The sequence below is a fragment of the Rutilus rutilus genome, assembly GCF_951802725.1.
Source record: "Rutilus rutilus genome assembly, chromosome: 1".
NCBI classification, from domain to species: Eukaryota; Metazoa; Chordata; class Actinopteri; order Cypriniformes; family Leuciscidae; genus Rutilus; species Rutilus rutilus.
Genome location: NC_140209.1, coordinates 39605175 through 39620531, shown reverse-complemented (window position 1 = coordinate 39620531; position 15357 = coordinate 39605175). Strand labels below are relative to the sequence as shown.

At 36.2% G+C, this 15357-nt stretch overlaps 1 protein-coding gene across 9 annotated transcripts in view; it reads right to left on the bottom strand.

The window, feature by feature from the left end:
• Positions 1 to 15357, bottom strand: part of caskin1 (CASK interacting protein 1) — a 113598-nt gene that overhangs the window by 25548 nt on the left and 72693 nt on the right. For 8 of the 9 annotated variants that reach the window (XM_084434389.1, XM_084434391.1, XM_084434386.1 and 5 more), the window contains exons 3-6: positions 4551 to 4648; positions 4255 to 4400; positions 432 to 527; positions 190 to 320 (exon numbers count right to left, since the gene is read on the bottom strand). In XM_084434389.1, the coding sequence (XP_084290515.1) occupies positions 190 to 320; positions 432 to 527; positions 4255 to 4400; positions 4551 to 4648 (471 nt within the window). Of the gene's footprint in view, positions 1 to 189; positions 321 to 431; positions 528 to 4117; positions 4165 to 4254; positions 4401 to 4550; positions 4649 to 15357 lie in introns of those variants that run through there. The other variant, XM_084434394.1, reaches the window with a different exon arrangement.

Below are 15357 nucleotides of genomic sequence, written 5' to 3'. Positions count from 1 at the left end.
GTTTTAGTGGCTAGAAAAGGTGACCTGATTTACTTTCAGTGTCTGGTAAACAAAGGTGCAACGTCGACCCGGCACAAGACAGCCTGAGATCTAGAATGGCGGACTGGAGGTGTGACTTCTATTCTTAGAAAAGCATTCAAGCCACGCATTCTGTCTTTCCATCCGAGTCTTGGGGCTCAGAGAGCTCACCTGATGATGTCGATGTGTCCGTTCTTGGCAGCGAGATGCAGTGGGCTGGTGCCGTTGGGATCAGTCGAGTCTCCGGGTTTGGGCTCCAACAGAGCTGCACACATGTTACTGCTCAGCAGCAGCTGGACCACCTGCAGGGCAAACAGAAGACCATACACACACACAAAAACCAATTACAGACGGAAACAAAAAGATATACAAGTAATTTGACAGTACCAAAAAAAAAGCAGCGTGTGACTCACCCCAACACGGCCGAATTCACAAGCCAGGTCCAATGGTGTCTTCCCAGCATTGTCCATTATGCAGGGGTTCGACTGGTGCTGCAGAAGCATCTCAGACTGTGGACAGGTAACCAGCTGTTAGTTGCATATATCACTACCATAGCTGATATTCTCATAGTATTTAATTTTAATATAGTAAAGTATATATAAATATAAATATACAGTATATTATATAATATTTCTAAAAACATGTTATTCCACCTATTTTTACATTTAGCTCAAGAATCAGTTCATCTCAAAATATATATCCAGTGAGCTGTATGGAAATAAATAATAAATAAATAAATACTGATATTTAAAAATATATATTTTATTTCTTGAGTGTTTTATTGTTACATTTATTTTATTTATTTTTTTGACAATATAATATAGATTTTTTTTGTAGGTTATCAATCATGAAAGTAATTAACGGATTACTAATAGCAGGATTTCATTGTGCATCCCAAGGGTGAGATTTGTGAAAAAAGCAGGTTGGGGTTAGAGGATGTTTTTCCTAATCGGGATGCGCTCATACACAACAAAACAAAAAATTTAACTCTGATTTAACATGCCAGAATAAAACCTGTTTCAGAACACTGCATAGCATGGTTCTACAGGGGTGCTAAGCACTATTAAACAAAAGCAAGAGCACCCTTAGTTGATACTGTAATAATATCATATTGGCAAAACATATTTGGCGAACGCTCCAGTGTGTATTTGTGTTTGCGCTCTGGAGAACGTTAAATGTTTCTGTTTACAAAGTGTTTTAGCAATGTTGAGCAATGCAGCCAATCACAGACATGTCCGTTGATCTCTTGAGCACATTGGCCAATTAGAGGTGTTTAAGTTAGTCAGAATCCACTCATCGCTCAAAAAGCCAGCTTTTTTTGTTTAGTGCTGAGTTCTGCACGTTCAAATCGTCTCATTGTAACAATGTGTAGGTGCAATGTAAATAAGAGATTCAGAGACAGCTTCATTGATTGTAAGTGTTTGGTGATAAAAAAAGCTGTGCATGGATTAAGGCCACTGGAACCAGGATCATCACGTAACCAAAACGCACAGTGTCATAGAATAATAGCCACAGTATCTACTGAAACTGCCTCTTCACTAAGTGGTAGAAACACTGACAGAGAAAGAGTTTTTTATTACATGCATGTGTGTGTGGGATGATCTGGCTTCAAAGCATTTACTCATCAGGGGGCGGGTTCATGAAACTTTCTTAAGAATAAAATTCTTCTTAACTGCTTTTTTATTTTTTTACTTATTAAAAAACAAGAATATTCCCCAAAAAAATTCTTAAGAATGTTCTCATCTTTTTCCTTAAGATTGTTCTTAAGACAACATTTAAGAAGAATTCAAATTCCTGAAAAGAATATTCTTTAAAATCAGGTATTCTCTTGTGCACCGGCTGACATATGCTAATCATTATCACATTTGAAATTTCGACTGTATACTGAAGGGAAAAAAAATTGGAGATATTGCTGGTACAAAAAATGTATTTACTAAAGGGACCATTTGTGTGTTTGTGTGCATCATATTGGAAGTCCTCAGACATCAGGGGCCTCATTTACAAGCGGTGCATACGCACAAAACAGGCCCTGAAAGAGGCGTACGCCACTTCCAACGCATAAGTTGTGATTTATAAAAAATTTGTGCACCTGCACGCAAACTCTGACCCATGCGTACGAACATTTTGGAGACGGAGCAGTTTGGCGACACTGATGGTGAGCTGAGGGACTGACGGCAGATGAAGGAAAACCACTTTAAATCTTCATTATGAGTCCTACTCATAAATACAGTGCATGTTCATAATAACAGTTTAAATAAATAAAATAATGATTTAAACTATGTTTTACATCTGATATACACATTTAGATTAAATATGCCATTCTTGAGTTAAGTACTTACATTACATGAAATCATTAAGTTACAACATTTTTTATATTCTAATAAATAGAAATATTGTAGTTGATGTGATGCTTTAGAACACTTTTCCTGTGGCACGCTGTGTTTTAATGTTTTAACTACAGCGAGGATTGCTTAGCGCATGATAATAGCATCGTGGTCTGAGAAAATATTTTCGTGCAAATAATGATCAATAATGCACAATAAGGCCTATCTGTTTCCATTAAAAATATAAAGCAATTCAAAATACTATTTGGCCAGAGGAAAAGATTGAGAAAAACTTTCTCTGACATGTATTTTATACTATTTTGATTTATTTATTCAAAAATAAGGCAAGGCTAGGCTACTAAATGATTTTTAGCAATGTAATGTGACGGCACATCTGTATCTCATATTTTCCTACTGTCTTGTACAGTTAAACATGGTATCATGTGGATGAATATGCATATGCAAATGACGATATGCATAGTAAAACTAAGCGTTGTAAGCTCCATATATGGTTACCGGTATTTCGGTTATTTTTGTTAACATCGTCATTGGCTGTGTTCGAAAACTTAAAAATGCTGCATTACACGGAAGGAGGGTATCAAGGCACGTCCGAATACAAAGTTAGCTTCACTTCCTGTCCCCTAAGATACCTTCATCTGATTGATTTTTGAAGGCAGCATAGATGTATTCTGCATTTGATATCCCACAATCCTGTGCTTTCCATTCTGTGACAGTCAACTTCTTAGAATGTATCTTAAGAACTTTCTTAACTTCTTTCTTAAAGGGTTAGTTCACCCCATGTTGAAAATTCTGTCTTTCCAAACCTGTAAGAATTATTTTCATCTTCAGAACACAAATAAAGATTTATTTGATTAAACTGAGAGCTTTCTGTCCCCCTATTGACAGCTACGCAACTACCACTTTGACGCTTCAAAAAGTTCATAAAGAGATTGTAAAACGAATCCATATGAATTGAGCGGTTTAGTCCAAATTTTCTGAAGAGACTCGATCGTTTTATATGTTGAACAGATTGAATTTAGGCTTTTATTCACATATAAACATTCATCAACTCACACATCAGTTGTGGTAAACGGAAACTCAAGCATGTTCGCTTGACATGCGAGGACCAATGAGGTTCATTCTCATGTTTTGCAGCACGTCTGAACTTCAGTAACAACTAACGTGGTTCATTCTCGTGTGTTACACAGCAGATTTGAGCTTCAGCAAGAACCAGTGAGGTTCAATCTTGTGTGTTACGCAGCACGTTTGAGCTTCAGCAACAGCCAATGAGGTTAATTCTCGTGTTACGCAGCACGTTTCAGCTTCAGCAACAGCCAATGAGGTTCATTCTCGTATTATGCAGCAGATTTGAGTATCAACAACAACCAGTGAGGTTCATTCTCATGTGTTATGCAGCACTTTTGAGCTTCCGCAAGAACAAATGAGGTTTGTTCTCGCACGTTAAGCAGGATCGGTTGAGCTTCTGTTTATGTTTGCTGATCAATGTTAATTTGTGAATAAAAGCCTAAATTAAATCTGCTCATCATATAAAGCGATCGAGTCTCTTCAGAAAATTTGGACTAAACCACTCAATTCATATGAATTAGTTTTACAATCTCTTTATGAACTTTTAGTGGTCAATGGAGGGACCGAAATCACTCAGATTTCATCAAAAAGATCTTCATTTGTGTTCCAAAGGTGAACAAAAGTACAGGTTTGGAACGACATGAGGGCGAGTAAATCATGACAGAATTTTCATTTTTGGATGAACTAACCCTTTAAGATGATTTTCATGAATCCGGCCCCAGGTTCTGCTTCCAAGATGTCAGTATCCATAACAGCATGTTGGATCTTTTATCATACACCATCTTTGAAGAAGAGTGGGCATGGTGTTGTAGCAGTATGTACTCACTACGTCATAGTGTCCGTGCTGAGCGGCCAGGTGCAGGGGGATCTGCCCCTCATCAGACTGACCGTTCACTGAGGAGCCTGACTTCAGCAGCAACTTCATGGGTTCGGACTTTCCCTGCCATGCTGCATAATGCAGAGGCCGCATCCCTGGAACACGAGAGGAAAGGCTTTTGATATTACTGCACTACACATTCCTAAAACATGCATGTAGAGTTAAGCTTGTTTAAGATCATTAGGAAGTGAGATCTAAAGCAATGCAGTACTTTTTTTTTTTCTGCATTAATGTTTTTCTGGTACCTTTCTGGTCCCTGATGTCAACTAAGGCCTGAGAGTCCAGCAGCAGTGATATAACCTCCACATTTCCATTGAGAGCTGCATGGTGCAGTGGTGAAAATCTGTGAATAACAGACACAAAACATAAACAGGATGTAGATTTTAGGACTGTGCGCCATTCAGAATTGAATTAAGAATGGAAATTGCATTACTAAATTTGAATTGAAGTAACAAACAGGATGTAACTGTAATTTTAATTTGATATACACAATTTATTAGTATTATTCACATTTAAATTGCAGTTGTGCCTTGTTTGCTACTTCCATTCAAATATTCCTATATATAATTATATATATATATATATATATATATATATATATATATACACACACACACACACACACATTTTTTATCATATACCAGGGGTGCAACTGTGTATGTATGTATATATATATATACTGTATATATATGCCTTATAAAGGACTTAGTAGGCATTACTGTCAACCACATATTCTTGAATTACTGTATAACTTTCACAGGACTGAAATTTGAAGTTAATACGAGAAGCCTGTGTTTGAGCAAGAACCTCAATCATCGGTGTCCATGTGTCCCTGTTTGTTCAGCTGTTTAGCTAGTGCAGTGGTTCTCAAAGTGTAGAGCCCAAGAGCTCACTGCAGCCACTGATTATATATTGTTCATCCAAAGCATCACTGAAAAATTTAAATTATTTGTTCATTTTAATTAAAAGTAATGTTCTGATCTGTTATACTATCTTACTGTTATACTTTTCAATGATTCTTAATTCAACTTCTAATACAGGTGATTTTTGTTGCAAATTTTTTAACATAAAAAATAAAATTATTACACTAAATAAATAATAAAATAAATAAATTACAAATTATTAGTGATATTATTTGGATTTTTTAAAAGGTTAAAATATTTCCATTCAGGGTAGTGGACAAATACTTCGATAGGTATAGATAAATGAGCAATATCACACAAGTAGCAGTGAGATATGTCTGTATATCAGCACGGCTGCGATGCAGGTAAAGTTGCCGTAGGTAATCACAGCGTGCTGATATAGAGCCATATCACACAGCTACGAGTGTGATATTGCGTTTATACAACAGTTAGACGGCACAAGTGTGTAGATAAATAAGAAACAATAACGTATTGTCTTTAAAAAACCCTCCTTTGTGCAGAACTACTTCCTTTCGCCACGGATTAAAATCTCAAATTGACAGTTTGACAGTTAACGTTAAGCCCAATTAGAACTAGTAACTTCTTATTAAGTTGGCTTGAGAAAGCCAACTTACTGATATTGTACTTAAACTTATTATTCTTCTGAGACTAAAAATTTCTATATGTAACTCCTCCTAGAGCTTTAACTCTACATACTCCAAACTCGGCTCAGACACTCAAACTTTTCTGACTAAGTGTGCTATCTATTTTCAGACTGATCGGACTTACGGTTTTCCTAAAAATGACGATCAAAACTCGAAAAAACTCATTCAAAAACTCCCATTGACTTACATTGGGGAGTTCTAAAAAATTCAAACCGACAAAAATTTAAATCTAAACACCTTGAAGACTAAACCAAACTGCCGTTCTATATACTATATGAGCCATTGAGACTCATTTAAACAAATAAACTCATCCATCTATCTACTTCAAACTACTTTAAACTTTAAACTATCTATCTATCTCTTTTTAACTAATCCATCTTTCTTTCTAACTTATCCATCTTTCTTTCTAATTAATCTATCTTTCTTTCTAACTAATCCATCTTTCTTTCTTTCTTTCTTTCTTTCTTTCTTTCTAATCTATCTATCTTTCTTTCTAACTTATTCATCTTTCTTTCTCTCTAATTAATCTATCTCTCTAACTAATCCATCTTTCTTTCTTTCTTTCTTTCTTTCTTTCTTTCTTTCTTTCTAACTAACTAATATTTCCTTCATTCTTTCTAACTAATCTATCTTTCTTTCTTTCTTTCTTTCTTTCTTTCTTTCTTTCTTTCTTTCTTTCTTTCTTTCTAACTACTCTCTTTCTTTCTTTCTTTCTTTCTTTCTTTCTTTCTTTCTAACTAATCTTTCTTTCTAACCTTTTTATCTTTCTAACCTATCTTTCTTTCTTTCTTTCTAACTAATCTTTCCTTCATTCTTTTCTAACTGATCTTTCTTTCTTTCTTTCTTTCTTACTACTCTTTTTCTTTCTCTTTCTTTCTTTCTTTCTTTCTTTCTTTCTTTCTTTCTTTCTAACTTATCCATCTTTCTTTCTTTCTAATTAATCTATCTTTCTTTCTAACTAATCCATCTTTCTTTCTTTTGTTCTTTCTTTCTTTCTTTCTTTCTTTCTTTCTTTCTTTCTTTCTTTCTAACCTTTTTATCTTTCTAACCTATCTTTCTTTCTTTCTTACTAATCTTTCCTTCATTCTTTCTAACTAATCTTTCTCTTTCTTTCTTTCTTTCTTTCTTTCTTTCTTTCTTTCTTTCTTTCTTTCTTTCTTTCTTTCTTTCTTTCTTTCTAACTACTCTTTTTCTTTCTTTCTTTCTCTTTCTTTCTTTCTTTCTTTCTTTCTTTCTTTCTTTCTTTCTAACTTTCTTTCTAACTAACTAATCTTTCCTTCATTCTTTCTAACTAATCTTTCTCTCTTTCTTTCTTTCTAACTACTCTTTTTCTTTCTTTCTTTCTTTCTTTCTTTCTTTCTTTCTTTCTTTCTAACTAATCTTTCTTTCTAACCTTTTTATCTTTCTAACCTATCTTTCTTTCTTTCTAACTAACTAATCTTTCCTTCATTCTTTCTAACTAATCTTTTTCTTTCTTTCTTTCTTTCTTTCTTTCTTTCTTTCTTTCTTTCTTTCTAACTACTCTTTTTCTTTCTTTCTTTCTTTCTTTCTTTCTTTCGAACTAATCTTTCTTTCTAACCTTTTTATCTTTCTAACCTATCTTTCTTTCTTTCTTTGTGTTAAATAATGCCAAGATCATGCTAAGAACTCTATAAAAACTCCATAGTAACCATCTGTGACAACTAACCAACCACTCAAAATACTTTAAACTACTTTTAAATACTTTAAACTTCAAACTACTTTAAACTTCAAACTACTTTAAACTTCAAACTACTTCAAACTAATTTAAACTTCAAACTTCTTCAAACTTTCTGGTCCGACTTTATCAAGCCAACTTAAAGTTTGTCTCGACGAACTTTCGCATCTAGTTGTAGTTATTGTAGCTTATTGTATTATGTAGAGTAGAGAATTATGAGACAGAGATCGACAAAACGAGTGCATTATATGCATTTTGCTGATATTCTTCAGGTCAATCTTATAGTCATAATCACAAAATCAGTTTGAATGTCCGCTAGTCAGTGCATTTGTATGTTGCGTCTCGTCTTTTCAATATAAAAGTCTTTGTTACTGACTCACTAATTAAAACCGTCTTTGCTGCCATCTAATGGTGCAACAATGTAACTCTCACTGAAGTCGAAATCACAAACGGACCCTTTCTCAATACCAAATATGGCACATTATTTACATAAAATATTACTTATTGATCAATAATATTTAAATAAACAATATTAGCTATTATCAAAAGAATAATTAGTTTGTACAATTTGAAATAAACACAAGCAAATTGTTCTGTCAAAAGCAGCACTATAGTAGCCTACAGGATTTAAATATATAGATATAAAGCTATGAAACTGCCCTTAGCCAAAATAATAGATGAATAAGACCAAACATTTACATTTGATATGCCCAAAATGAATTATACCTTGTGTTTAAACACTATCTACATAAGAGCCTGCAGCAAATTCCCGAAGGACTGGCCGAGATGACACTGTTCTCTGCGGGAACATGAGCGCTGAACGGCCGCTGAAGGTATGGTGAAACGGTCCAGTGCTGATACTGGGGGAATATCGCATGGCTGGAAAAGGCTCTTAGCCAATCAGATTGGAGAACCAGAAAAATTGTTCTGTATATTACGTATGCTATATATATATTATATTTATAATCTAAATAACAGACATTTGTTTGGTTATTTTACACAAAAATGTATCAACTATAACTATAATATATATATATATATATATATATACACACACTCACCTAAAGGATTATTAGGAACACCTGTTCAATTTCTCATTAATGCAATTATCTAATCAACCAATCACATGGCAGTTGCTTCAATGCATTTAGGGGTGTGGTCCTGGTCAAGACAATCTCCTGAACTCCAAACTGAATGTCAGAATGGGAAAGAAAGGTGATTTAAGCAATTTTGAGCGTGGCATGGTTGTTGGTGCCAGACGGGCCGGTCTGAGTATTTCACAATCTGCTCAGTTACTGGGATTTTCACGCACAACCATTTCTAGGGTTTACAAAGAATGGTGTGAAAAGGGAAAAACATCCAGTATGCGGCAGTCCTGTGGGCGAAAATGCCTTGTTGATGCTAGAGGTCAGAGGAGAATGGGCCGACTGATTCAAGCTGATAGAAGAGCAACTTTGACTGAAATAACCACTCGTTACAACCGAGGTATGCAGCAAAGCATTTGTGAAGCCACAACACGCACATCCTTGAGGCGGATGGGCTACAACAGCAGAAGACCCCACCGGGTACCACTCATCTCCACTACAAATAGGAAAAAGAGGCTACAATTTGCACGAGCTCACCAAAATTGGACAGTTGAAGACTGGAAAAATGTTGCCTGGTCTGATGAGTCTAGATTTCTGTTGAGACATTCAGATGGTAGAGTCAGAATTTGGCGTAAACAGAATGAGAACATGGATCCATCATGCCTTGTTACCACTGTGCAGGCTGGTGGTGGTGGTGTAATGGTGTGGGGGATGTTTTCTTGGCACACTTTAGGCCCCTTAGTGCCAATTGGGCATCGTTTAAATGCCACGGCCTACCTGAGCATTGTTTCTGACCATGTCCATCCCTTTATGACCACCATGTACCCATCCTCTGATGGCTACTTCCAGCAGGATAATGCACCATGTCACAAAGCTCGAATCATTTCAAATTGGTTTCTTGAACATGACAATGAGTTCACTGTACTAAAATGGCCCCCACAGTCACCAGATCTCAACCCAATAGAGCATCTTTGGGATGTGGTGGAACGGGAGCTTCGTGCCCTGGATGTGCATCCCACAAATCTCCATCAACTGCAAGATGCTATCCTATCAATATGGGCCAACATTTCTAAAGAATGCTTTCAGCACCTTGTTGAATCAATGCCACGTAGAATTAAGGCAGTTCTGAAGGCGAAAGGGGGTCAAACACAGTATTAGTATGGTGTTCCTAATAATCCTTTAGGTGAGTGTATATATATATATAGTATATATATACATACCCATATATATGATATAGCATAAACACTGAAAATAAAAACCTATTACACTAAATTAATATTATTATCTATACACATTCATGACAGCTTTACTTTCATAGAATGAATCTGAGTATTTTCTCACAATGCATTATAATGATAATAATGACAGTATAACATGTCCAGAGTGCAGTAGTGTCCTGTGTTCATAACCCAGTAGTGCAGAAGGTTTTTCAAAGTGGAGAAGACAAAAAGCCCTCATTGGATTTTCTGTCACAGCTCACTTTCTGTGATTGGTGCATGAAATATGCTGTAACCATAGCTACAGTTGTGAATGTAAACCCTCAGCTCAGAGCAGAATATTAAATTCACAGGAACCCGGTCTGACCAATCTCTTCCTCTCTCACTGGCACTATCATGCAGGTTTGCACTGTGCCACTGCAGAAGAGCTGCTGGGGGATGGGCCAGTCTCCCCACCAAACGTCCCCCTTTTCCCAGGCTCCACATCTCATGCAATACAATATTCATGTTCCCTTCACTCTGTGGCACTTTCTCTATTAGTAGGTCAGATACAGTAAGCCCTGTCTATTCATATATGCGTGTATGTATTTCTTTCTCATGTGTCACTATAGAGCAAGACATAGGTAAACACATATACACAAGTCGCCTGACCTACTTTTCTTAATGAGGGTACTAAAGCCTAAGGCGTTCCCTCGAAAAGGAAGCACAATCAGCACTCCTCCATTGACTGAGCAGAATGTCTGATAAGATATTGTTTACAACTATATATATATATATGGTATCTGTAAGATTTCTAAAGATATTAAAGCTACAATATGTAAAAAAAATTCGTCGCTAGGGGTCGCTAACCTCTTACAATAACAAAGGCGTAGGTTGATGACGCATAAGTGGGATTATGGAACTTGCCATCATGCTGATGGATCTAATAATGTTTATGGATGAGTGAATACACTGATGTTTTTAACATGACTGTGTTATGAAGCAGGTCGCGATTGCTAATGAGTAATGACAGACAGATATCAGCGCCACACGTGAGTCCCGCGGATATAAAGGAATGAGGACATTTCATTCTACTGAACTACCCGCAAGTGCAGAATTACTACTCACACAGTTTAGTCAGTTTATTAGACGAATTAAACTTGTGAGGTAACGCAGCGCTGTTTCACTTGGTCTACTCTACACTATCACACTAAACTGCATTTGAGTGTGTTGAAAGTTATAATGTTATTCTATGTGTTAGTTTGTTCGCTATATTAGACGAATGCACACTGCATTGGCTGCCTATTAAACATCGTATCAATTTTAAAATATTGCTGATTACTTACAAAGCACTAAATGGTTTAGCTCCGCAGTACTTGAGCGAGCTCTTAACGCATTATAGTCCTTGTAAGAGCCAATTAGCGCTCTTAGTATAAATAGGAATCAATCTTTGGTTCCTTAGATGTTACCCGGAAGCACAAACAGTTTTTGACCACATCCACATCCACCTACGCACACACCATACTATACCAGTACAAAGTCACACACGTGTAATGAAGTTTGTCTGGAAACCAATGGCAATGGATGGAAATAAACTGAACCCATGGTTTTAACTGCAAATACGACTCTGACTTTCATTCATCAAATAAGGTAAAAGTGCGTCAAATACTCAACCCCCGGGATAGGGGCTTAAAGCTTGGTCTTGGCCTCTACAGTCCTTCACGTCTATTGCGATCTCAAAATTCCGGCCAGTTAATAATACCTAGAATATCAAAATCGACTGCTAGCGGTAGATCCTTTTCCTATTTAGCACCAAAACTTTGGAACAGTCTTCCTAACATTGTTCGGGAAGCAGACACACTCTGTCAGTTCAAAGCTAGATTAAAGGCACATCTCTTTGACCTAGCATTCACATAATACATTATAGACCTCTATAATTCAATATTAGGCTGCATAGATTAGGCCAGCCGGAACCGGGAACACTTCCCATAAATCCTGATGTACTCGTTACATCATAAGAAGAATGGCATCTACGCTAATTTTAGTGTCTTTGTTTATCCCGAGGTTTTCCCGCAGCCTGCCGGATCCAGGCTGTATCCAGATCTGATGAAGGACCTTCACCTGGACCCGATGTCAACGCAGTGCTGAAGTGCCAACTAGTCTCTCCCTATGGAGGATCCCTTTACCACTCAAAATTCGTTTCGTGTATCCCAAAGTGACAAAATAAAATAAAATTCTGTATCAAAATTTATAAGGAAAGACCAGTACTTTGTTTAGGCTTGGTTTGTAGGGAATTACAAACCTGCGCACATATATTCAAACGCACATAACTATAGAACCAATTCTTAATGCGCATGTGAACGGCATCAGCGTTTATCACAGGTTTGCGTTTAAAGTCTGTGTAGAGAGAATGAAGTCGTCTTAGCGGCCCCTAATTTAATAACAAATGTTCGTTGCGACGGAAGCGAATCAATCAAAACTAACTTTAGCTGGAAAATAACTGCTATAAAGCCAAAACAATCTCTGTTACCTTAAATTATACGTTTATCTCTGTAAAGCTGCTTTGAAACAATCTACATTGTTAAAAGCGCTATATAAATGAAGATGACTTGACTTGACTATATGAGACTAGCCGTAAGCTAAATCAACATTAGAATAACATACTAATATTCTAACATTTCATCATGTTGAGCTATATAACATTGATTCGTTTTATGTACATTTGCTCACCTGTCTAATAAAGTACATGCAAGAGCGGCGTCTCTGTCAAGTCGAAGTTAGTCACGGATGTGAAGCTCTCGAAAACGCCACGCTTTTTTCCCAAAGTCTGCTTGCCATGGTCCATAATGTTTGAACGAAACAACAACAGCGTGAGCGTGCCGCTAGACGTAACGCAGTTGTCCACGTCTGTCACCATGGTTACTATGGCAGTACGAGCGGAAACCAGGGATAACAAGGATATTACATCATTGACAGGCGACAATGACCAGGGATGAGCCATTATTTAAAATTGGAATTTCTCTGAAATTAAAAATCTTTGGTAACTTTTGGGATACTGTAAGTACACAACTGCAGGAAATATATCACACTGTGCAAGTGATTTTTGGATATTTTATTACAAAAATATTACATACTGTACCTTTAAGTAAAGACATTTAGAATGTTACAAAGAATTTTATTTCAAATAAACGCTATTCTTTTGAACTTTTTATTCGTCAAAGAATCCTGAAAAAAATTAAATTTCCTCAAAAATACTGTTTTTAACATTGATAATAATAATAAATCTCTTGAGCAGCAAATCAGCATATTATAATGAGTTCATAAAGATCATGTGACACTAAAGACTGGTGTAATGATGCTGAAAATTTAGCTTTGCAAATAAATTACATTTTAAAGGATATTAAAACAGAAAACAATTATTTTAAATTGTAATAATATTTCACATTATTACTGTTTTTACTGTGTTTTTCATCAAATAAATGCAGCTTTGAGCATAAGAGACATAGGAAACATTAAAGATTGCACTGACCCCAAACTATAGACACCCCAAAAATTAAATATATAATATACATATAAAATTATATCATATTTAGTTAAATGTAATTATACTTTTTTCAAATGTGGACCCAAATGTACATATACAGTGCTATGCATAAGTTTAGACACCCATGCTAAAGTTGACTAAAAAGAGGAATAAAAAAATCATCTTTTGGAAATTGAACTTAATGCCTTAATTAAAAAAATTAGGAAAAATCCAACCTTTAAGGACACTTGAATGAATAATGTATCGTAAATAAATAAATGTTCTTCCTTAAAATACAGGGTGCATAAGTCTGGACACCCCTATGTTAAATTCCCATAGAGGCAGGCAGATTTTTATTTTTAAAGGCCAGTTACTTCATGGATCCAGGATACTATGCATCCTGATAAAGTTCCCTTGGCCTTTGGAATTAAAATAGCCCCACATCATCACATAGCCTTCACCATACCTAGAGATTGGCATGGTTTTATTTCAGTTAGCCTAATAGCTGGTTTGATTTGCATTGAGAGATGATCTTATGGAAAGTACTCCATGCCAATCTCTAGGTATGGTGAAGGCTGTGTGATGATGAATTCCAAAGGCCAAGGGAACTTCATCAGGATGCACAGTATCCTGGATCCATGAAGTAACTGGCCTTTAAAAATAAAAATCTGCCTGCCTCTATGGGAATATAACATAGGGGTGTCCAGACTTATGCGTATTTTAAGGAAGAACATTTATTTATTTACGATACATTATTCATTCACAAAGAAAATTGGTGTCCTTAAAGGTTGGATTTTTCCAAAAAAATGTAATTAAGGCATTAAGTTCAATTTCCAAAAGATGATTTTTTTATTCCTCTTTTTAGTCAACTTTAGCATGGGTGTCTAAACTTATGCATAGCACTGTAAACTATGTGACACTGACTCACAAAAGAGACATGAATATATTACACACAGACCCTTGAGCTATCGATACCGGAAGAACAATCATGCCCTCAAGGCACACGTAATCATTTTATTAACACTTTACTGGATTATTTATAACAACCAGGGGACTATATAGAATCATTAAACTTGTCTGCACCCTCTTAGAAATGTCACAGTACTAGCAAGATTTGGCAGCCATGTTAAATAAACAAAAACCTCCTCCAATGGGTTACAGCAGAGCCATGACGCTACAAGCTCTGCAGACTGTATATGACCTCCGAATTTCACTGTTAATTTGAATGGTGTTTGTTCAAATAGAATAAACACGTTGCTCTTCCATCATTGATCTCACACATTTGGTTTTTGGCAGACAAATCAAATTAATCATGGGTAATAATCCAGGCACATCTACTGCTCTACTGGCTCCTCCACCTCTTCAACATTTATCTCCAACAAAATGCCATCAAACGAGACAATCCTTCGTGTTGGTGCTGATAATATCCGTTTCTGAAATATTTCAGCTCTGCTGTTTTTCAGTTGTTCTTTCTCTGTAACACTTTCATTTGAAGGCAGTTTCATATTGTTTTATTAAAGGGGGAGGCAGCAAACCGACAGGCTCTTCCTTGCTCATAAATCAAATTTTGCTCCACCATTGCTCCTCTAGTGCTCCCATTTAAGGGAATGATCTCAGATTAGAAAGAACATTAAGCCTCTTATGAGAACACTTATTATCACAAGATGTCTGTTATCTCTATTACCAAAGATAATATGGTTCCCTTTCAGTCAGTCACTCTGAGTTACGTCAATGACTGACGAAATGGCTTAAAAGCCTATCACCTTCGAGTTCTACAAAACGAGCCAATGGCAAAACAATGCTTTGGGTCTGCGGAATTTGCATAGCGCAACTCCGCCCCACCGCGTGGGTATAAAAGGAGCTGGGCGGAAATCTCGCATTATGTTTTTGCTTCGGAGCCAAGAGTATTCTTCACTCCTCTGCAAGCCTTTCTGAGTTCTATCACTTCGAGACGAGCGACTCTTCAGTGCTGTTGGTGTTATGGC